The 22917-nt window shown below is 42.1% G+C and overlaps 1 protein-coding gene across 1 annotated transcript in view; it reads right to left on the bottom strand.

Moving 5' to 3' along the window:
• The window catches only part of DROSHA (drosha ribonuclease III), a 649328-nt gene that overhangs the window by 554851 nt on the left and 71560 nt on the right, over positions 1-22917 (bottom strand). The window contains exon 5 of the mRNA XM_082259249.1: positions 10639-10780. Within this exon, the coding sequence (XP_082115375.1) occupies positions 10639-10780 (142 nt within the window). The remainder of the gene's footprint in view (positions 1-10638; positions 10781-22917) is intronic.

The raw sequence follows: 22917 nt of genomic DNA on the forward strand, positions 1-22917 counted from the left end.
AATCAAAATAGCCAGGTCCTTGAACTCAATCTTTTACCTTTGAGGTAATGCAAAATTACCTTATCTAACCTAATACATCCTGATCCAGCACCTAATACCGCCTTTGGCTAGACACTGCTGAGGTCACATCAATGTTTTTTTCTTCTAAACAGCAAGTTTCTAACTTGACAACCTGACAGTGCTTCTCCTTGCTCAGTCCTGCTGTACATAACATTATGTACAGCAGGACATAAAGACAAACTGAAGTTCAACTAAAAAATCACACTCTAATTCTGCATCGGGGCTCTTGCACGCAGATGCATATGGGCATACACCAGCAGGATTCAGAGTATTTCTAGACACATGCAACCACAGTCTGTCATTGATTTGTATAGCCTGTGGCTATATATCAACATCTGTGATTCCCAGGTGGAGAAATATGGTATACACGTGTGTGTGTGTGTGTGTGTGTGTGTGTGTGTGAGCCCTTGCAATTGCTGTCCTTGATAGTGAGACCCAGAGAATACTCCAGACCACTGTAGATTGAACTGCATTTGTATTTGGGCATTGCTGCTGATAACACAAGTGCACTACACATTAGCAAACACACCTGACATGCGTTAAGTTAATTAAAAGCAAGGTAAAAACAGTGATACCCATGTTCACTAGAAGTTATCTCTACAGTAAATGTACTCAAATAACAAAGGTAAAATGTGAGGCATTCAAGCTATCACAGTCTGCACACAACCTTAATAAATAGATAGAAGGTAGTCTAAATGTAAAGAAAAGTCAACTATACTGTATATTTTGCTGGTGATATCAACTTTAAGAAAATGCGCTTATTTTATCTATAGATTCTACCCAAGTTTCATTTTTTATTATAAAAACTGACATTGAAATAACTTCATAACACTTCTTAATGGCGATCTAAATCACTGAAATTGTCTTTCCAGCAAGGTTAATGATATGTTATAACATTGGCAACTACCCTGTGAAAAAGTCTTTCATGAGGTAGGGGGTTTAATGAAATAATTTTAATGGAAGCAAAACCAGTACAAGTTCAGAAGGCTCAAGGAAACTGCCGCCTTTGATGATTCATTAATTCAACTTAAGAATAATTTGCTGGACCTTGAGGTTAAGATTTCTCAAGGTGTGTTATTCTTCATGGACGTTTTCAGGTATTATATACTTCCCACTTCTCTTTAATGAGGTAAAAGGATCTTATCTGGAACACATAAAACTGAAATAATTTATGTAGGCTAATACACTTTTAAAAGAGTGGTAATATGCAACTATTTAGGACATAGTTACAAAAATGTAAAAGGTAATTTTTGTTCATTAAATTCGTTAATTTGCATTTAACAATCTGTTGCCATAAGTATTTTTTTTTTGTAACCCCACCTTTCCAAAATGTCCAGGTACACCTGTCACCCAAGGCAGAGATCAGCTATGTGGTGGCTAGTCTAGTCCAAACATGCTTAAAGATGGTTGAATCAAAATTTTATACTGATACCCACTGTTTCTATAGAGATCTATACTACTCTAAGGCCTCATTCAGATGGGCTCTGACACCCAGGGACTGAACACCTTGTTTATGCAGCTTTAGCCACTAGTTTAAGTCTATGGGGATGTAGCAGCTGCACAGACACAGCCATATAGCCCAAAAACATCCTCAAAATAGCCATGGGGAAGTGGGTTTGTGGCCACCTCTGAAGGGTGACTTTCTCCGTTCTATAAACCTGTGACATGACATGACCAATTTAGGAAAAAAATTAAAGTGTATCCACAGACATTATCAACATTATTTTGAAGAATGGAGAAAGTTTATGTCTATATTCAGGGTTCTATTTTCCAATTCCTAGCACACAAATAATTCATAAAGCTAACACTCCTGAATAATAATACTACTTTTCAAAAAGATTTAAGTTGAGCCTAATAAGAATTAAAAATTACAGTCCCATTGCTAAAATTAAGATTCTTAAAGAGACACTAAACTATATCTTTATTCTCCAAAAATAGTTCAGACACATACACTACTAAATCTATTTTTCTATTCCTTCTCATTAAAAGAGAAGTATGGACTTTTAAAAGAGGCCAAGCCGGGTGCTGATCCAGGGTTCTGGGTGGATACTGACCATACTGTCAGGATCTTTTCAGAGCCTGGACCAGCTGAGTGACGTCAGCTGAAAACAGTTCACATTCTTTGCTACGTTGTCTCCTTTAACCTCCCCTTTTCCTCATCATTAAGTTTTTTGAGAACGAGCTATGCATGTTAATTGTAGTCATGTGCACAGCTCAAATAACATAGTCCATCTTGAGAGCGAGCAAGAATCTGAGAGGTTCTCTTTTTTCATGCAGCCCACAAGCTGCATGAAAAGATATGCCCAACAACGTCGCTGGATTTTGAGCAGTCATACCGAGATGATGTCTGCAGATTAAGGCATCATCTGGATATCATTTTTTGGGATCTCCCTCCCCCGCCACCTTCCACAGTTTTCTCGAGCTCTCCTGTCACACTGGGTAAACCCGAGAATGCAGCCGGTGATTCTGTTAGCGGACGATACAGCTGATCGGAGACCAGAACAGCTGCAACCATCTCTATGACCTAAGATGCCGAAAGCTACATGGATATAAATAGTGCCATATTTAAATTGGGAAAGCATCTTATCACACTGATCTTGGTGTGGTCAGATGCTTTAAGGGCAGAGGAGAGGTCTAGAGTCTAATAGACCCCATTTTTTTCACAAAAAAGAGTACCGGTCACTACTTATTGCTATTATAGGGGATATTTTCATTCCCTGTGAGAACAATAAAAGTGATACAAAAAAAATGAAATGGAAGGTGTAAAAATAAAATAAAAAAGCAAAATAATTAATAAAAAAAAAATGAAAGCACACCTGCCCCCCTTTTTTGTGTGCAAAGGTGAATGCAAGCATTGGACTCGTGTGGTATGTAAACAGCAATTGCACCATGCATGTGAGGTATCACTTCAAACGTCAGATCGAGAGCCCTAATTCTAGCAGTAGGCCTCCTCTGTTAATTTAAAGTGGTAACATGTAAAGGCTTTTAAATATATACGTAGTTTGTCACCGCTGCATGGGCGTGCGCAATTTAAAGGCATGTCATGTTTGGTATCCAAGTACTCGGCATAATATCTTTTATAACTTGCCAAACATTTGGGCAAAATATTGTGTTTTTGTGCATTAAATTTCAAAAAAGTGTTTTTTATCCCAAAACAATTGTGTTTGGAAAATCTCTGCGCAAATACTCTGACAAAAAAAATTGCAACACCCACCGACCATGACCTCTGCTTGTAAAAATATATATATATATATATATATATATATATATATATAATGTTTGGGGGTTTTAAGTAATTTTCTAATAAAAAAAATATTTTTTTTTCATGTAAACATAAAGTGTCAGAAAATGCTTGGTCTTCAAGTAGTTAGAAGAGTGGGTGATGTGTGGCATAAGCTTTTAATATTAGGCATAAAATGCCAGGACAGTTCAAACACCCACAAATAACCCTTTTTTGGAAATTAGACAGACCAAGCTATTTGCTGAAAGGCATGTTGAGTCCATGGAATATTTTATATTTTGCCACAAGCTTTGGGAAAATGGCAATTTTTTTTTTTTTTCGTTTTTGTTTGTTTTTTGTTGTCACTAAATGATATATTGCTCACAAACACCATGGGCATATGTGGAGTTACACCCCAAAATACATTCTACTGCTTTTCCTGAGTACAGGGATAACCCATGTGTGAGACTTTTTGGGAGCCTAGCCATGTACAGGACCCCAGAAATCAATCACCGCCTTCAGGCTTTCTAAAGGCGTAAATTGCTCATTTTACTTCCTCACTACCTATCACAGTTTCGGAGGCCCTGAAATGTCAAGATAGCACAAAAAAAACAAAAGGCCCCATTTTGAAAAATAGACAGAGGCATGTTGAGTCCATGGAATATTTTGTATTTTGCCACAAGTTTTGGGAATTATTATTATTATTTTTTTTACACAAAGTTGTCACATGATATATTGCTCAAACATGCAATGGGTATTTGTGATATCACACCCTAAAATACATTCTGCTGCTTCTCCTGAGCACAGGGATACCACATGTGAGACTTTTTGGCAGTCTAGCCGCGTACAGGACCCCTAATATCAATCACCGCCTTAAGGCTTTCTAAGGGCATAAATTGTTGATTTCACTCCCCACTACCTATCACAGTTTTGGAGGCCATGAAATGCCAAGACAGTACAAGGTCCATCCATAAGAAGCTTGATTTCTTAATCGACTCAGTAGCCGCCAGGTACACCCTGAACGCCCGAACCACAGCCACAGAATGCAAGGCAATCTCCTTGGGATGCCTAGGCTTAGGACACAGGGAAGGCAACATCATGTCTTCATTCAGATGGAAACCAGAAACAACCTTAGGAAGGAACGACTAACAAGGACGAAGCACCACTCTATCTCCGTGAACCACAAAGTAAGGTGAACGACAAGACAAAGCTGCCAGCTCCAACACCCTATGTGCAGAAGAAAAAGCCACCAAGAAGGCTACCTTCTGGGACAATGTAAGGAGAGGAATCGCGCAAATATTTTTTAACGGCAGTTACTGAAGAACCGACAGCACCAAGTTGAGATCCCACGAGGGCAATGGAGATTGCACTGGGGGAGCCAAGTGGGGAATCCCCTGAACAAAGGGGCGATCCAAAGAATGTGTAGCCAAATGTCATTGAAAGAAAACTGCCAAGGCTGAACCTAGCCCTTGATGGTACCTGAGGCCAGACTCTGCTCAACACCTCGTTGGAGAAAAGCCAAACTCTGAGTCACCAAAAAGGAGCGGGGGTGAACCCAAGAGATTCATACCCACAAAGTACGCTCCTCAAATGTGATGGTAAATCTTCCTAGAAGTAGATGTACTAGCCTGCAGCAGTGTGGTAATCACTTATTTAGACAACCCACAATACTTCAGCACCAGGCTTCTGACAGCCAAGCCATTAAGCCAGCGACTGTAAGGCAAGATGGAAGATTGGCCCTTGGGCTAACAGATCTCCCCTAAGAGGAAGTCTCCAAGGAGCATCGGCGACCAACCATATCAGATCTGCGTACCAAGACCGGCGAGACCAGTCTGCCTCGAACCTACACAGGAATCTTGGCAGAAGTTCTAGAAGAGGAAAGACGTATAGCAGAAGATACTGGCCCCAAAGGACCCACCAGTGCATCTGTGGCACCAGCCAGAGGATCCCGAGACCGTGCCACAAACTTAAGCACCTTCCTGTTGAGACGAGAGACCAACAGGACCACCTCGGGAGTTCCCCAACTGATGAAACACCTCCGACGGAAATGTCCAGTATAGCCATCCGTAGTCTGGATTCTTCCAGAGTCCAGACCCCCTGAGCACAATCCGTGCCAAAAACGCAAACCCACACGAACAGGCTGGCATCCGTGGTGACCCCCGTCCAGTACAGGGGAAGGAGTATTTTCCCTGTCAATGCGCCGGAGAGTGAAGCCACATAATCAGAGACTCACAGGATCAGATAGTCTAGAGACTGTGGATTCTTGCCCCACATGGCAAGAATCTCTCTTTGCAGAGGTTTCATGAGGAACTGTGCAAACAGAACCACCTCGGAGGTAGAAACCATCAGACTCAGCAACCGCATGCCAGTTTTAAATGATGACCGACTGCTGGACAACAATCCTGCAGATTTTGGAGCTTGTCCCATAGGAGGAACACCCGTGCTGAGGCCGAGTCCAGAGCAGACCCAGAGAGTCCCACTAGGTGGAATGAACCAGAGCCAATACCTGGAAATGTAATTTCCAACCGAACTCCAGAGTCTGCACAGTAATCTCCCAGTTGTCAGAGCAGTAGGAGACTCTGCTCGCAGAAGAAGGTCATCCAGGTACTCCAGTACCGCAATCCCCCGTTGGCGCAACAATCCCAACACTGGGGCAAACACTTTGTAAAGACCTGAGGAGCTGAGGCAAGATCTCTTGATAATACTCCCAGCCCACGGCAAACTGAGGAGGCGTGGATGACCGACATATAACAGAATATGAAGGCAAGTGCCCTTGATATCGGTAGAGGTCAGAAGATCTCCCTGATGTAGGGATTCCACTACCGTATGAATGGACTCCATTCGGAACATCTGTATCCGCACAAGCGGTTCAGAGCTTTGAGGTCCAATATTGGTCGTACCTCGCTTTCCTTCCTGGGAACTGTAAACAAGTTTGAATAAAACCCATGAAAAAAACATTCCAATTCTGAGACCTCAACAATCACCTCTTGTAGTAGCAAGTCTTGCATCACCCCGAAGAGACCTCTCAGGTGGTCTGGGGATAAACGCAGGTAGGAAGGAAAGATCCTTTCTGGAGGATAAGCCCAAAACTCGATCTTGTAGCCAGACCGTATCAGCTCGTGGACCCACTTGTCTTGAATCAGGGAGGTCCATGGGTCCGGAAGCACCCACTCTTGGCCCACCAGACCAGGTCCTATTGGAACCTCCAGAGGAGGTCCTTACAGACTTAGATCTCTTTTCTTGAAATCCTGCTTAATGATATCATCCAGGGAGGATCCGAACAGGTGATCCCCTACAATAGGAAGATCAGATAAGGCCTTCTTGGAAGTCTGGTCCGCAGACCAGCATTTCAGCCATATCCTGCGTGAAAAGGACCACTGCTGTCATGAACAGCCTAGTGACTAAAGAAGCCGCAGCCATAGACCTATCACAGACAAACTGCAATCCCTGGACCAACTGGTCCGCCAGCTCTGCAAAGGCAGGGAGAAGCTCTTCCCCCTCCACATCCTGGCACAAAAAGCTTTGCCCACTCCGGTAAATTTTGGGACACCAAATGCTATGGTGAACAGCGCCCTAAGGACAGAACCGGCCACAGTAAACATGTAGTGGACCAAAGTCTCGGCTCTCCCGTCAAAAGAATCTTTTGAATACCGGAGACTCCTCCACCGGAATTAGGGTGGATTTATTCATCCAGGAGACCTGAGAGTCCACCACAGGTGGAACTGCCCAATTATTCAACAGAGACAACTTAATGTATACCATTTATCGAAACGCTTAGGCACCGCCATATAGCGTTTAGGACAACTCCAATGACTCATGACAATTTTGTCACAGTAGGCGGGAAATCTTTGCCACTTTAGAGGATCTGTGGGCACCAAGGGGGACCGGCGCCTCTGACGCAGCAGCATCCCCCATGTTTAAAATTTCCCGCACCGATACAAACAGTGCATCCACCAGAGCCTTTCATGTGCACATGCGGTAAAAGAGGAATCGTCCTCACTATCAGAGCACTCAACGTGCGTGGACGCAGACCCAGTAGGGTCGCTAAATATTAAGCTCACCCTAAAATATAACAAGCAGGGCAGGCTGCCAACCTCAGTCCCCCAAGGAGACGCCCGCCAAAGGTCCACAAAAGGACCGCCTATTCGACCCCGCAAAAAAGCAAAAGGGTCGCCCTCCATAGAGGACATAATAGGCTCGCCGTATCGCAGATGCACAGGCAGAGTACCCTCGCCCAAACAATAATGGATGCTACACTGTCACTAAAAATGAAGCGCCCCAACAGCGCCACCCTATTCAAGCGTTCGTCAGGCTAACCATATGGTCCATCATGTCACAGGCGGCAGACTAAATTTCTGTGGATGCCCAGCCACATTTGCCCGGATTCACAGTCCGGCAGATGCCCAGGGAGAGAGTTGGGGGCTTCAGCTAAACTTACTGAGGCCGCCCTTCCCCCCCAACAGCAGCGCCCAAAGCAGCCACATGGCCCAGTAGGCCAAAAGACACACAGTGACTGTTTAGAGGGGCTGGGGTGAATGGAGGAGAAACCAGGGGTCTGACTATCCCAGGGAGAAGCATATGTCCACCCCGAAAGTCCACCAAGGGAGAGGGGGTATACTACTTACCACACCATGGAACCGGGTGGGCACCACTCCAGGCAGACCACCGCACCATCTTGGAATGGGGGTGCTGCGGGCCAGAGGTATGCCGCGACTCATGTCGTGACCAGGTCTGAGCGTCCTGGCAAGACTTTTAACTCGCCGGCCAGCCCCAGTCCAGTGGGGCCATGTCATGCCAAGAAACGTGGCAAAATATAAAATATCCAATAGACTCAACATGCATCTCAGCAAATAGCAAGGGGTAATTTGGGGGGGGGGGGGGGTTGAACTGTCCTGACATTTTAGAACTTCAAGAAATGAGATATGCAGTCAGAAAGTAAAAGCTGCGTACATTTCAGTATATACACCATACTTTGTAGACGCTATAACTTTTGCGCAAACCAATAACTATACGCTTATTGAGATTTTTTTTTTGTTTTTAAAGACATGTAGCTAAATACATTTTGGCCTACAAAAATCCCAGTGGTGATCAAATACCACCAAAAGAAAGCTCTATTTGTGGGAAAGAAAAGGACATACATTTTGTTTGAGTACAGAATTGCATGACTGCACAATTACCAGTTAAAGTCGTGCAGTGCGAAATTTCAAAAAATGGCCTTGCATGTCCTTAAGTGGTTAAAAGTAGTCCTGTGCAACTTCAAGTAAAAATTTGCAGCTGAATCACACCATACTCATTTAAAAAATTGCACAGAAACTGTGGGCAGACATGTGTGAACCAAGCTTAACTGTCAAATTTTTGATTTCCAGGCTTTTACCAGTTACTATCTGGGAATTGCTATGACAATAAAGAAGTAGCAATAAATAGTCTGCTACAGCCTCCGTGCGAAGCCACTGTTAGATGGGACTGTAAGAGAAATGCCATGGTTTAGTTTACCATTACATAGGTATCATAGTATCATAGCAACTGATAAAAATGGCCTAAAACATACTACACAGCTTTAGACATGACAGTACAATACTGTACAACAAAACGCCAACACAAAATTGCAGCTCTGTTTCCAAATGTTGTACAAAGCACAATTTCTTGTACCCAGAATTAGCCAAATACAGTGTTATACCATGCAATATATGACATTTTCTGCTAAGAATACTTGCATTTTCTTTAAAACGCTAAACATAGCTGGGCTTAGTAAACTCATCTCATCTCAGGTCGCACAAAATAACAATAAAATCATTTTTTTTTTTAGAAACAGACTTTTTAGTTGATACATTTAATAAAAATTGGGGAACTGGTTGACAACACACCCTATGGCCTCTAACATGACATGACTGTATAGGTTCATTAATCACAATGGAAATGGGTAATTTATAGCTTCTCTACTGGGAGTTACAACCGTTCTCTACATTTTTGTTGTTAAGTTTGACTGTGTTTCTGTTCTAGTTCCAGTTCCTTTTCTCCTAAGAATTTTGTAATTCTTTATTTATATGGAATGATTTACGGATGGATTTATGCACTTATTGCTATGGCACAAATCAGCAGTTGCTTTACTGAAATACATATAAGGTTTCTTCCAAATCTACTATACATGCATGTTGATATATGACATGATCTAAGTATGAACAAGGCTATGAGAGTATACTATACCTAATTTAGGTCATGTAATACTGGTAAGCTTCAAATGGGTGATTCCCTCTCTTTCGGACGGAGTGCTCCAATGGCCTAGAGAGTTTAGTTAACTTCCCTTCCTCCCCCTTTTCTCGTCTTTTTTTTTTCTTCTTGTACTTATCCCTCATGGGGATGGCTGTGTGGTGTTTTTTTTCCAGGAATCCATCGGCTGCAGGGTGTTTTTAGGCAGGGAGAGTTGGCTTGGCATCTTCCTCCATGAACAGTGAAGAGTTAGTCAGGGCACCAGACAGGTTCACCCTTGGTATGGTTGATAGCTAGCCCTAACTGCCCTACATTTGATGTATGACTTACTTTACTGGGTCCCTATTTAGTGTTTACCTAATTTTTTGTTTTTATTTTAGTTTTGGTCTATCATTTTGCATATGGTTGTGGCTTCTTGCCCCCCTTGGGGAGTTTTGACTCCAAAGACATGCTTGCGATCACAAATTGTTTCTTCAAGGCAATGTATCGATTTGTTTATTGATCTGTATTTTATGTTTCTGTGACCGACTTTCATTGTTCCTTCTTTTTTTTTTTTTTATTAAATAAAAATGTATTACAGAAAAAACAAATGTTTTTGAAATAAAGATATAGTTATGAAAGCAATGACACACTAAGCCTCAATTCACACTTGCGCGACTTGTCAGACGACTTGTCACAAGTCGCTCCGACTTAGAAAAAGGGTACTGTACTACTTAGGGGCGACCTCGGAGCGACTTGCATAGACTTCCATTATGTGAGGTCCATGCAAGTCGCTCCGAAGTCGTGGTGCATGGGAATGCACAAGTCGCCCCCGAAGTAGTACAGAGTCGTGCCGCCCCAGTGTGAACCGACTCTAACCCTAAAAAAAAGAAATGGGCCGCTCAAAAGAGTGTGGAAGAACAACCAATAATATACGTAAAGAGCAAAAGAGAAAGCTCTTCGGGACTGACCCCTTCAGGAAATACAAAACTATGACTATAAATTTAGGCATAAAGGTTCGTTGGTGACTGACACGACTTTATATTATAATTTATCGTTTCATACAAAAAATATACAGTACCTTTAAAGAGAATTGTACAAAAATAGAACACTACTATTAAAAAGTTAGACATAGATAGCAACAGCATAGAACTCGAACATAATCCTCTCACCAAAATCTTCATCTAATTTGGTCTTTGGCGGCTCCCACGCTGGCCTGGCAGCTCTTGCTTTTGTCTGACGCTTGCCAAGTTCCTCTTCAAACTTGTCATATAAATCCCGTAACCTGCTTGTTCCAACCACAGTGGAGTCACCCTTTGAAGAGATATCAGAGTGATGTGATTGAATGACAGGGTATGGATGCATGAACTATTTACTGCCTGTCAGATTGCAACTATGAAAGGATCTGCCATTTTACAGTTGAAGCCAGGAAACGGCTTTTATGTAAATGTCTATTTTTTTTTTTTAAACATTCCTCTTTAACCTTTCTTGTTAATACCAGAGGTATAATTGTAAAATTTGTGTAGAAATAAAATCTACAACAGATTTTTATTTATCACCAGGTTACATTAAACAGGTTAGAATACAAAAAAAATATAACAAATATTAGTGTAGCATTTATGTATTTACAATAAACTCAAAGTCCAACTATATTTTATTGCGATTTGGAAAACAGTGTATGGGAAATTATGGCTATTATGAACCCAAAAAGAGACACGTCCGCTATTAATCCATGCAAGGCTTATTGACAGCAGGTATACCAGTTCCCCAGGGTCAAGCCACTCAAAACTGATATTTTAGTTTTTATGCAGTGCTGCAGAGTAAAACTCCCTGAAAGTGTTTCTTCTATCTCTTGGGGCCTTGAATGGCAAGATTACAGCATTCCAGTACATGGGTCTGCACATCTTTGTCAAAATGCGGGAACCCGCTTTATTATTACAGTATTTATCTTATAATATAGAGAAATCAACACAGGATGCTAAGACAAAAAGGTGGGCAGGACTCAAAATGCCCAGGTTTCTAAAAAAAAAAAAAGAAGGTTTCTATGGAAGGGAAGGAAAGGAGGCTTTGTGGCCACTTATTTAAAGGGGGGAAAAAAAGGTATTTATAATTGATATATACAGTGGGTATAGAAAAGAATCACGCCCCCCCCCCCCCCTTTAAAATATTCATGCCTGAAATAAAGACAGACAGAGTTTTTTATTTTATCCAGCTGTATATACTCAGTGCCACTTCTAACATCCAAGGGAAAGATATAACCCCTAAATATCACAAAAAAAAACAGAAATCACTGAGTAGGAAAAAGGTTTACCCCCTTAAAAAAAAGGACTTGTAAAAATAATCTAGTGTAACTAACTGCCTTCTCAATGGTACCCAAAGCCATTTGACTTCCATTTCGATTAGCTTAGCATAAAAAAAAGCTTTCCTGGGGCATTCCAGTCACTGGTAGTAAAACTGAAACAAACAATCAACTATGGGTGGCAAGCCACGGTCAAAAATTGTCAGGGATAAAGTTGTAGACAGGCACAAATCAGGAGACAGATACAAAAAACATTTCAAAGGCTTTATCAATGCCTAGAAGCACAGTGAAGTCTATTATTAAGAAGTGGTAGGTACCTGGTAAAACACAGACCCTCCCTGGATTGGAACGTTCCTCCAAACTGGATGAAAGAGCCAGGAGGAAACTGGTCAGAGAGGCTACCAAGAGGCCTAAAGCAACTCTGAAGCAGTTGCAGGAATTTATGACATCGTGTAGTGACTGTGTGCATGTGACGACAATATCACAAATTCTTCACAAATGTGGCTTGTATGGGAAGGTTACAAGAAAAAAAGCCACTCCTCAAGAAAGGCCACAGCTTTGCCAAAATGCACCTTGAACATTCTGAGGCCACATGGAAAAAGGTGTTCTGGTTAGAGGAGACTAAAATTGAATTATTTGGCCTCAAAACCAAATTATATATCTGTAGGAAATCCAATATAGCTTACCATCCAATGGCACTTTTCCACTGCAAGTACCGGCTAGTACCGGCTCGGCTCTACTCGGCCCTGCTTGGCCCGGTTTGCTTTTCCACTGCGGTACCGCATGGTATAGTGTCGGAACGGTTCGGTACGGTACGGTATAGGTTTGCTTTTCCACTAAATTAGTACTAAAGTTAAGTGGGTGGGATAACAACGGGGTGGGTGTGATTCTCTGACCAATCAGTGGCTAGTAGTGACTGCATGCAAAGGATTGTGGGATATGGTACCAGTTTGGTACCTGTTGGAACCACAATCGAGTAGGTACTGTTTTTTCAGAGCCGTACCGTACCGTACCGTTCGGTTCCATGCAGTGGAAAAGCAAACCTATACCGTACCGAACCGTTCCGACCCTATACCATGCGGTACCGCAGTGGAAAAGCACAAAAGCATGCCGAGCCGGTACGGTTCTATGCAGTGGAAAAGCGCCACAAATAACACCATTCCTGCAGTAAAGCATGGAGGTGGTCATATCCTGCTATGAGGGTGTATCTCTGCAGTAGGGACTGGAGCACTTGTCCAGATAGAAGGAAAAATGGATGGGGCAAAATACCGTAAAATACTTGAGAAAATCTGATGCCCTCTGCCAGAATGTTATCAATGGGAAGAAGATTTACCTTCTAAAATGACAATGACCCAAAGCACACAGCAAAAATGACCACACAGTGGTTGAAAGAGAAAAAGGTGAAAGTGCTCATGGCCTAGTCAGAGCCTAGACTAACACCACATTGAAAAAATATGGAATGACTTAAAGAGGAGTTCCAGCCACCTGTGAAAAAAATAAAAATCATCAGCTACAAAAACTGTAGCTGCTGGCTTTTAAAAAACAGCCATGATCCAGTGCTGCACTCAGCCCAACTGTCTTCACCCTCTGTCCTCCATCAGCGGCGCCGGCATCTTCACTATGGACACTCGGCTGTGACAGTTGGCGGCTTCATAGCAGCGTGCCCACTGCGCATGCACAAGTCGCACTGCACATCGTGAATGGTGGATGCAGTCTTCTGGGACCTGTCAGTGTCCAAGAAAACTGCAGGGAGGAGGGAGAAGAACTTCTGTTTCCGAGTGCCACACCGCTCAGAACGAAGTGGGAAGCAGGTACCTGACAAAACCCCCCCGCTCTTAAAAGTGCCAATTGTGCGGAGGAGCCGGGGATGAGTCCTTAACCCCTTCCGTACCGCGTCATGTAAAATGACGTCGGCACAAATCCTTTCTCGATCCGGGCCGACGTCATATGACGGCGCCCGGATCTCCCCGCTACTGCGCGCCCCCGGGGGCGCGCAGCGCGGCGATCGGGGGTGAGGCTCGTCCCTCGGACTGAGACCAACCCCGATCAAGGTAAACAGCCAATGAAATTGGCTGTTTACCACGTGATCGGCTGTGTCAATCACACCCGATCACATGAGCGGCTCCAGCGCGAGCCGCTCGTTCCTTCCTTAATGCGCGCCCCCGGGGGCGCGCAGCGCGGCGATCGGGGACGAGGCTCGTCCCTCGGACAGAGCCCATCCCCGATCTAGGTAAAGAGCCAATGAAATTGGCTCTTTACCACGTGACCGGCTGTGTCCAATCACAGCCGGTCACAAATGTCATCAGAGAACACGGTAACTAGCTGTCACCGTGTTCTCCTCCTCACACACTGATCCTGTGTGAGGAGGAGATTGTGGTAACAGCTAGTTACCAATCATAGTGCACCCCAACCACACTGATTGCCCCCCCCCCCAATAAAGAGCACCTGTCACTAGCCCATCAAAGTACCCGAGTACCTGTCACCAGCCCATCAGGTACTCAGATGACAGGTACTCGGGTACTCTGATGGGCTGATGACAGGTACTCTGATGGGCTGGTGACAGGTACTCGGGTACTCTGATGATGGGTACTCGGGTACTCTGATGACAGGTACTCGGGTACTCTGGTGACAGGTACTCTGATGGGCTGGTGACAGGTACTCGGGTACTCTGATGACAGGTACTCGGGTACTCTGATGATGGGTACTCGGGTACTCTGATGATGGGTACTCGGGTACTCTGATGACAGGTACTCGGGTACTCTGGTGACAGGTACTCTGATGGGCTGGTGACAGGTACTCGGGTACTCTGATGACAGGTACTCGGGTACTCTAAAGACAGGTACTCGGGTACTCTGATGACAGGTACTCGGGTACTCTGATGACAGGTACTCGGGTACTCTGATGACGGGTACTCGGGTACTCTGATGACGGGTACTCGGGTACTCTGATGACAGGTACTCGGGTACTCTGATGACAGGTACTCGGGTACTCTGATGACAGGTACTCGGGTACTCTGATGACAGGTACTCTGGTACTTTGAGTACCCGTCATCGGAGTACCCGAGTACCTGTCACCTACCCAACAGAGTACCCGAGTACCTTCCACCTGCTCATCAGAGTACCTGACACCTGAAGTACCCGAGTACTTGCCACCTGCTCATCATTACCCATCACTACTCATCAGTACTCATCAGTACCCATCAGTACCTATCACCTATTAGTATCAGTACTGATCATCCGTACCCATCAGTACAGTATCAGTATCACCTATCAGTATCAGTACTACTCATCAGTACCTATCACCTGCCTGTCACCTGCCCATAAGAGTACCCGAGTACCTGTCACCTGCCTATCGGAGTACTCGAGTACCTGCCACTTGCTCATCAGTACCAGAGTACCTGTCACCTGCCCAGCAAAGTACCCGAGTACCTGTCACCCTTCATACAGCCACCATGTCTAAGTCCAAAAAGGTTAACATACGTCGTCCGTTTAAACCTAAATACCGGTGTTATGGCAGCAGATAGCTGCCATAACCCTGGTATTTTTTTAAACGGTGGACGGTTGGCTTTCCGATAAGGGTGGTCCCAGCGGCAGATTCGCCACGGGATCACCCTTCCGGGGTGGCGGAAGAGGTGCCCCCCCCTCCCGCTGCATTCTGGTCCTTTTCCCCGCTTACCGGACCCGCCGGCAGCGGGGAAAACGATCCGGTCCCAGATCCTCACAGACAGGATGTCGAGTGAGGGCAAGCTTGCCCTCACTCGACTCTATGGTCTTGGAGGACCGGAGCTACGGCAAACGTCGTTGCCTAGCAACCAGTTTAAAGGTCCCTTTTTTTTTTTTTCATTTTATTTAATTTTTTTTTAATTTTTTTTTTTTTTTTTTCTATCTTTTAGTGTACTTGTGAGATCTGAGGACTTTTTGACCCCAGATCTCACAAAAAAGAGGTCCTGTCGTGCCTTTTTCTATTACAAGTAATGTTTACATTTCTTGCAATAGAAATAAAAATGATCAATTTTTTTTTTTTTAAAAAAACAGTGTAAAAATAAAAAATAATAAATAAAATAAATAGTAAAAAAAAAAAAAAAATTAAAGCGCCGTGTCCCCGCGAGCTCGCGCGCAGAAGCGAACGCATACGGAAACCCCGCCCACATATGTAAACAGTGTTCAAACTACACATGTGAGGTATCGTCGCGATCGTTAGAGCAAGAGCAATAATTTGAGCCATAGACCTCCTCTGTAACTCTAAGATAGCAACCTGTAGAAATTTTTAAAATGTCGCCTATGGGGATTTTTAAGTACCAAAATTTGTCACCATTCTGTGAGCGTGCGCAATTTTGAAGCATGACATGTTGGGTATCTATTTACTCGGCGTAACATTATCTTTCACATTATGGAAAACAATTGGGCTAACTTTACTGGTTTCTTATTTTTTAATTAAAAAAAGTGATTTTTTTCCCAAAAAATTGCGTTTGGAAGACCGCTGCGCAAATACGGTGTGATAAAAAATATTGCAATAATCTCCATTTTATTCTCTAGGGTCTCTGCTAAAAAAAATATATAATGTTTTGGGGTTCTAAGTAGTTTTCTAGCAAAAACAACTGATTTTAGCTTGTAAACACCAAATGTCAAAAATAGGCCTAGGCAAGTGGCTAGGATGCATGATGATGCTCCTTGGATGTTTAGGCCCCTCTATATGGCTAGGCTGTGAAAAAGTCTCACACATGTGGTATTGCCATACTCAGGAGGAGTGGCAGAATGTATTTTGGGGTGTCATTTTTGCGATGTACATGCTATGTGTTAGGAATATCCTATAAATTGACAACTTTGTGTAAAAAAAAAAGTTTTTATTTTTTTCCCACATTTTCCAAAAACTTGTGGAAAAAAATGACATGTTCAAAGGACCCATAATGCCTCATAGAATATACGTTGGAGTGTTTGTTTTCCAAAATGGGGTAATTTTGTGGACTTTTCCATTGTATTGTTGCTCTAGGGCCTTGAAAAGTGTGATAGGTAGTAAGAAAGTTTTATGTGTATTTATGCTCCTAAAACGCCTTATGGTGCTACTTGGACGTGGAGTCTCTTTTTGTGGCCAGGCTGTGTAAAAGTCTCACACATGTGGTATCACCATACTCAGAAGGAGTAGCAGAATGAATTTTGGGGTGTCATTTTTGCTGTGTACATGCTATGTGTTAGAAATAGCTTATAAATTGACAACGTTTTGGGAAAAAAAAAGAAAAAAAAATGTTTTCTTCATTTTCCCAAGAATTGTGGGAAAAAAATATAACTTCAAAAAACTCACCATGCCTCTTACTAAATACCTTGGACTGTCTACTTTACAAAAAGGGGTCATTTGGGGGGTATTTGTACTGTCCTGACATTTCAGGGCCTCAAGAAAGGAGATAGGCCATCAGTACATCTGGTGTGATCAATTTTCAGTAATTGGTACCATAGCTTCTAGACTCAATAACTTTCACACAGACTAAATAATATACACTAATTTGGGTTAATTTTACCAGAGATATGTAGCAGTATAAATTTTGGCCAAAATGTATGAAGAAAAATTAATTTTTTGCAAAATTTTATAATAGAAACTAAAAAAAAGTGTTTTTTTTGCAAAATTTTTGCTCTTTTTTTGCTTATATCACGAAAAAAAAAAAACCCCAGTTGTGATCAAATACCACCAAAAGAAAGCTCTATTTGTGTGAAAAAAATGATAAAAATTTTGTTTGGTTACAGTGTAGCATGACTGAGCAATTGTCATTCAAAGTGTGAGAGTGCTGAAAGCTGAAAATTGGTCTGGGCAGGAAGGGGGTCTAACTGCTCTGTATGGAAGCGGTTAAAGCGGAACTTCTCCTTTTGGGTGGAGCTCTACTCTAAAAACTGCAGTCCACAAACGAAACCATCAATTTGAACTGAACTTGAGCAGTTCTGCATAAAAGAGTTGGCAAATACTGCAAGGTCTAGATGTGCAAGGTTAGTAGACATTTCCCAACAGACCAAAGGTTGTAATAAAGCAAAATGTGGTTGAAAAAAATAAAAAAACACTGACACAACACAAGTTTCCAACTCAGTGATCCTGACATGTTGGGGTTATATTTTTCACTTGAAAGTTGCACTATTAAATATAGTTGGATAAAACAAAAACGGTGTCTGTCTTCATTTCAGTCTGCAAAGCAACAAAAACTTGATTATTTTAAAAAGGGGGTGATTCTTTTCTACACCCACTACACACACACATTATTATATATATATATATATATATATATATATATATATATATATATATATATATATATATATATAAACACACACGTAAATGTTTTGCTTCCATTTCAATTTTAGACTCATTGGGTTGTTTTTACAAACTTCAAACAATTAAATGTTTTATGAGCTGAACAAAAGGACTGCTGCACTGTGAAAATTATATGGACTCTCATAAATATAATACCAAAAAAAAAAAAAAAAAAAAAACATCATTAGAAATAATCCTTATCATTCAGCCTTCTTTAACAAATGAGCACAACACATTTCACAGTTCTGTGTTCTTCCTGTATCAACGTCCTTTGCAGCTCTCTGCATTTCTGCATTCATTTAAACTACATCTTACAGATGCAAAAGAAGTCAATGTTGGAAGAGTCTCTGAACAAGAGGATATCCATAAAATGCCCAGCAGCTGTCTCTCACTGCAGTTCCAGCTCTGCCTGAGAAAATGGCCAAGTCCTAGTAAAGTCTGTGGCAGGGGAATCTGGTTAAGAAAATTGGCTGAAAAAAATGACACATTTCTTAGCAGGTCTTACAAGTAGTTCAACTGTAAATGTAGCCGTTTGTCAAATTACAAGTTAGTACATAGACAGATGTCAAAATATTACAATGTAGTGTTCCATGTTTTCTCTCAATGCTAAATAAAAAAAAAAAAAAAAAAGTAAATATACAGTGCCTTGCGAAAGTATTCGGCCCCCTTGAACTTTGCGACCTTTTGCCACATTTCAGGCTTCAAACATAAAGATATAAAACTGTAATTTTTTGTGAAGAATCAACAACAAGTGGGACACAATCATGAAGTGGAACAAAGTTTATTGGATATTTCAAACTTTGCTAACAAATAAAAAACTGAAAATTTGGGCGTGCAAAATTATTCAGCCCCTTTACTTTCAGTGCAGCAAACTCTCTCCAGAAGTTCAGTGAGGATTTCTGAAAGATCCAATGAGGACCTAAATGACTAATGATGATAAATAGAATCCACCTGTGTGTAATCAAGTCTCCGTATAAATGTACCTGCACTGTGATAGTCTCAGAGGTCCGTTTAAAGGGCAGAGAGCATCATGAAAAACAAGGAACACACAAGGCAGGTCCGAGATACTGTTGTGGAGAAGTTTAAAGCCGGATTTGGATACAAAAAGATTTCCCAAGCTTTAACCACTTTGCCACTGAGTACCGTAGTACTACTGCAGCAAAGTGGCTCGTTATCGTCTGACGACGTAGACCTACATCGTCAGACACTCCCCCTTGTGGGCGGCGCTCGCGCGCAGCCGGAGGCGCGCTCCCGCTGTATTCAGTCACAGCGGGAGTCGGGCCAGGGGACGAGCAGCGGCGATCGCCGCTGCTCTGCCCCGATCGTCGGGGATCTAGTGTGGAGATCCGCCCGCCTGTGTAAACACAAGCGGGCAGATCTCCCAAGTGACAGGGAGTGACAGATCGGAGTGTTCAGCATAGCTGAACACTCCGATCTGTCCCTGGCTCACACAGTCACCTCCCCCCCCACACGTCAGTAAGCACCAGGCATACATTAACCCCTCCCTCTCCAATAAAATTAACCCCTTCCCTGCCAGTGTCATTTTTACAGTAACAGTGCATATATATAGCACTGATTACTGCAGTAATGTCACTGGTACCCCCAAAAGTGTCAAAAATGTCAGTCAAGGGTCCGATCTGTCCGCCGCAATGTCGCAGTCCCGCAAAAAAAAAAACCGCAGATCGCTGCCATTACGCGTTAAAAAAAAACCACCAAAAATGACAGAAATCTTTCCCTTTGTTAGTAAACGCTATAACTTTTGCGCAAACCAATCAAAATACGCTTATTGTGAATTTTTTTACCAAACATATGTAGCAGAAAACAAATTGGCCAAAAATTTAAAAAAGTTTTGATTTTTAAATTTTTTTGGGGGGAATTTCATATAAAAAAAATGTGAAAAATATTGTTGTTTTTTCAAAATTTACGCTCTTTTTTTGTTTATAGCGCAAAAAGTACAAATTGCACAGGTGATCAAATACCACCAAAAGAAAGCTCTGTTTGTGGGAAAAAAGGACGTAAATTTCGTTTGGGTATGGCGTAGCACGACCGCGCAATTGTCAGTTAAAGTCGCACGGCGCCGAATCGCAAAAAGTGGCTCAGACGTAAGACAGCAAAATGCTCTAGTGGTAAAGTGGTTAAACATCCAAGGAGCACTGTGCAAGCGATAATATTGAAATGGAAGGAGTATCAGACCACTGCAAATCTACGAAGACCGGCCGTCCTTTTAAACTTTCAGCTCATACAAGGAGAAGACTGATCAGATATGCAGCCAAGAGGCCCATGATCACTCTGGATGAACTGCAGAGATCTACAGCTGAGATGTGAGACTCTGTCCATTGGACAACCATTAGTCGTATACTGCACAAATCTGGCCTTTATGGAAGAGTGGCAAGAAGAAAGCCATTTCTTAAAGATATCCATAAAAAGTTTTGTTTAAAGTTTGCCACAAGCCACCTGGGAGACACACCAAACATGTGGAAGAAGGTGCTCTGGTCAGATGAAACCAAAATCGAACTTTTTGGCAACAATGCAAAACGTTATGTTTGGCGTAAAAGCAACACAGCTCATCACCCAGAACACACCATCCCCACTGTCAAACATGGTGGTGGCAGCATCATGGTTTGGGCCTGCTTTTCTTCAGCAGGGACAGGGAAGATGGTTAAAATTGATGGTAAGTTGGATGGAGCCAAATACAGGACCATTCTGGAAGAAACGCCCAGACGAAGTCTTTTGATGACGAAACGTTGGCGACTCCAGATGCAAAGTCCACACGCCCCCTTACGGAGCCGGCTGCTTTACATTGCTTGATGCTGTTTTGGACAATTGCGGGACGCCGCACTGTTCTATGTACCTGTTTTTTACCTTCTCACTGTGAGTAGTATTCTTTTAATAAATTGGATTTTATATGTTACGGAATTACGCTATGGGCTTTTATTCTTTTTATATACTCATGCTTATATGATGGAGTGATTATGAAGCATTGGAGCTTGACAACCGCTGGTGACATTGGTATAACATCTTGCTGGGAGAGGCTGTCTCATTAAATTGAGTAGCCAAGGAGTTCTGGTAAGCTGCTTGTGATACTTGTGCACAGAGGTGTCCCCATCCTCCACTTTTCCCTGGGTGTCACTGAAAAGGATTGTTCTCCTCAACACCTTGCATGCGGATTCATTTTCATTTGCATTTCTGTTTTGGGACTTTATTCAGTATTTTGGACACTATTTTGCTTATATTGTATATTTTTTTTGTGGTTCTCCACTTGCCACATTATTATTCAAATTACTTTAGCGCTGCACTTTTTGTAAACATTCTGGAAGAAAACCTGATGGAGTCTGCAAAAGACCTGAGACTGGACGGAGATTTGTCTTCCAACAAGACAATGATCCAAAACAAAGTAAAATCTACAATGGAATGGTTCACAAATAAACATATCCAGGTGTTAGAATGGCCAAGTCAAAGTCCAGACCTGAATCCAATCGAGAATCTGTGGAAAGAACTGAAAACTGCTGTTCACAAACGCTCTCCATCCAACCTCACTGAGCTCGAGCTGTTTAGCAAGGAGGAATGGGCAAAAATTTCAGTCTCTCGATGTGCAAAACTGATAGAGACATACCAAAAGCGACTAACACCTGTAATCGCAGCAAAAGGTGGAGCTACAAAGTATTAACGTAAGGAGGCTGAATAGTTTTGCACGCCCAATTTTTCAGTTTTTTATTTGTTAAAAAAGTTTGAAATATCCAATAAATTTCGTTCCACTTCATGATTGTGTCCCACTTGTTGATTCTTCACAAAATATTACAGTTTTATATCTTTATGTTTGAAGCCTGAAATGTGGCAAAAGGTTGCAAAGTTCAAGAGGGCCGAATACTTTCGCAAGGCTCTGTGTGTATATTATATATATATATATATATATATATATGTATATTTTTTTTATTTAGCATAGAGAGAAAACATGGAACACTACATTGTAATATTTTGACTATATATATATATATATATATATTTCACACATACACACACACAAATATACAAAGATACACTATTTTTCCATGTCTTTATGGACCTTGCTTTGTGTACTGGTCGAAATCATTTGGTGGAGGGGGATTAGGGTGTGGGGTTGTTGTTATTAAGGGGTTGGGCTTGGCCCCTTTGTTCCAGTGAAGGGAACTCTTAAGACGTCAGCATACTAAGACATTTTTGACAATTTAATGCTCCCAACTTTGTGCAAGCAGTTTGGGGATGGCCCCTTTCTGTTCCAACATAACTGTGCACCAGTGCACAAAGCAAGGTCCATAAAGACATGGATGAGCGAGTTTGGGGTAGAGGAACTCGACTGGCCTGCACAGAGTCCTGATCTCAACCAAACAGAACTCCTATGGGATGAATAAGAGCACAGACTGAAAGCCAGGCCTTCCCTCCAACACCAGTGCCTGACCTCACAAATTGGCTTCTGGAAGAATGGTCAAACATTTCCAAAGACATCCCTAAACATTGAACCCTACAGTCTAAGACTGGGATGCCATTAAGGTTAATGTGCATGTAAAGGCAGGTGTCCCAATACTTTTGGTAACATAGTGTGTGTGTGTGTGTGTGTGTGTGTGTGTGTATATATATATATATATATATATATATATATATATATATATATATATACATATACACACACAGTATCTCACAAGAGTGAGTACACCCCTCACATTTTTGTAAAAATAATTTAGTATATCTTTTCATGTGACAACACTGAAGAAATTACACTTTGCTACAATGTAAAGTAGTGAGCGTACAGCTTGTATAACAGTGTAAAATTTGCTGTCCCCTCAAATTAACTCAACACAGAGCCATTAATGTCTAAACCGCTGGC

Source organism: Pelophylax lessonae, assembly GCF_965119305.1.
Source record: "Pelophylax lessonae genome assembly, chromosome: 5".
In the NCBI taxonomy this organism is placed as follows: Eukaryota; Metazoa; Chordata; class Amphibia; order Anura; family Ranidae; genus Pelophylax; species Pelophylax lessonae.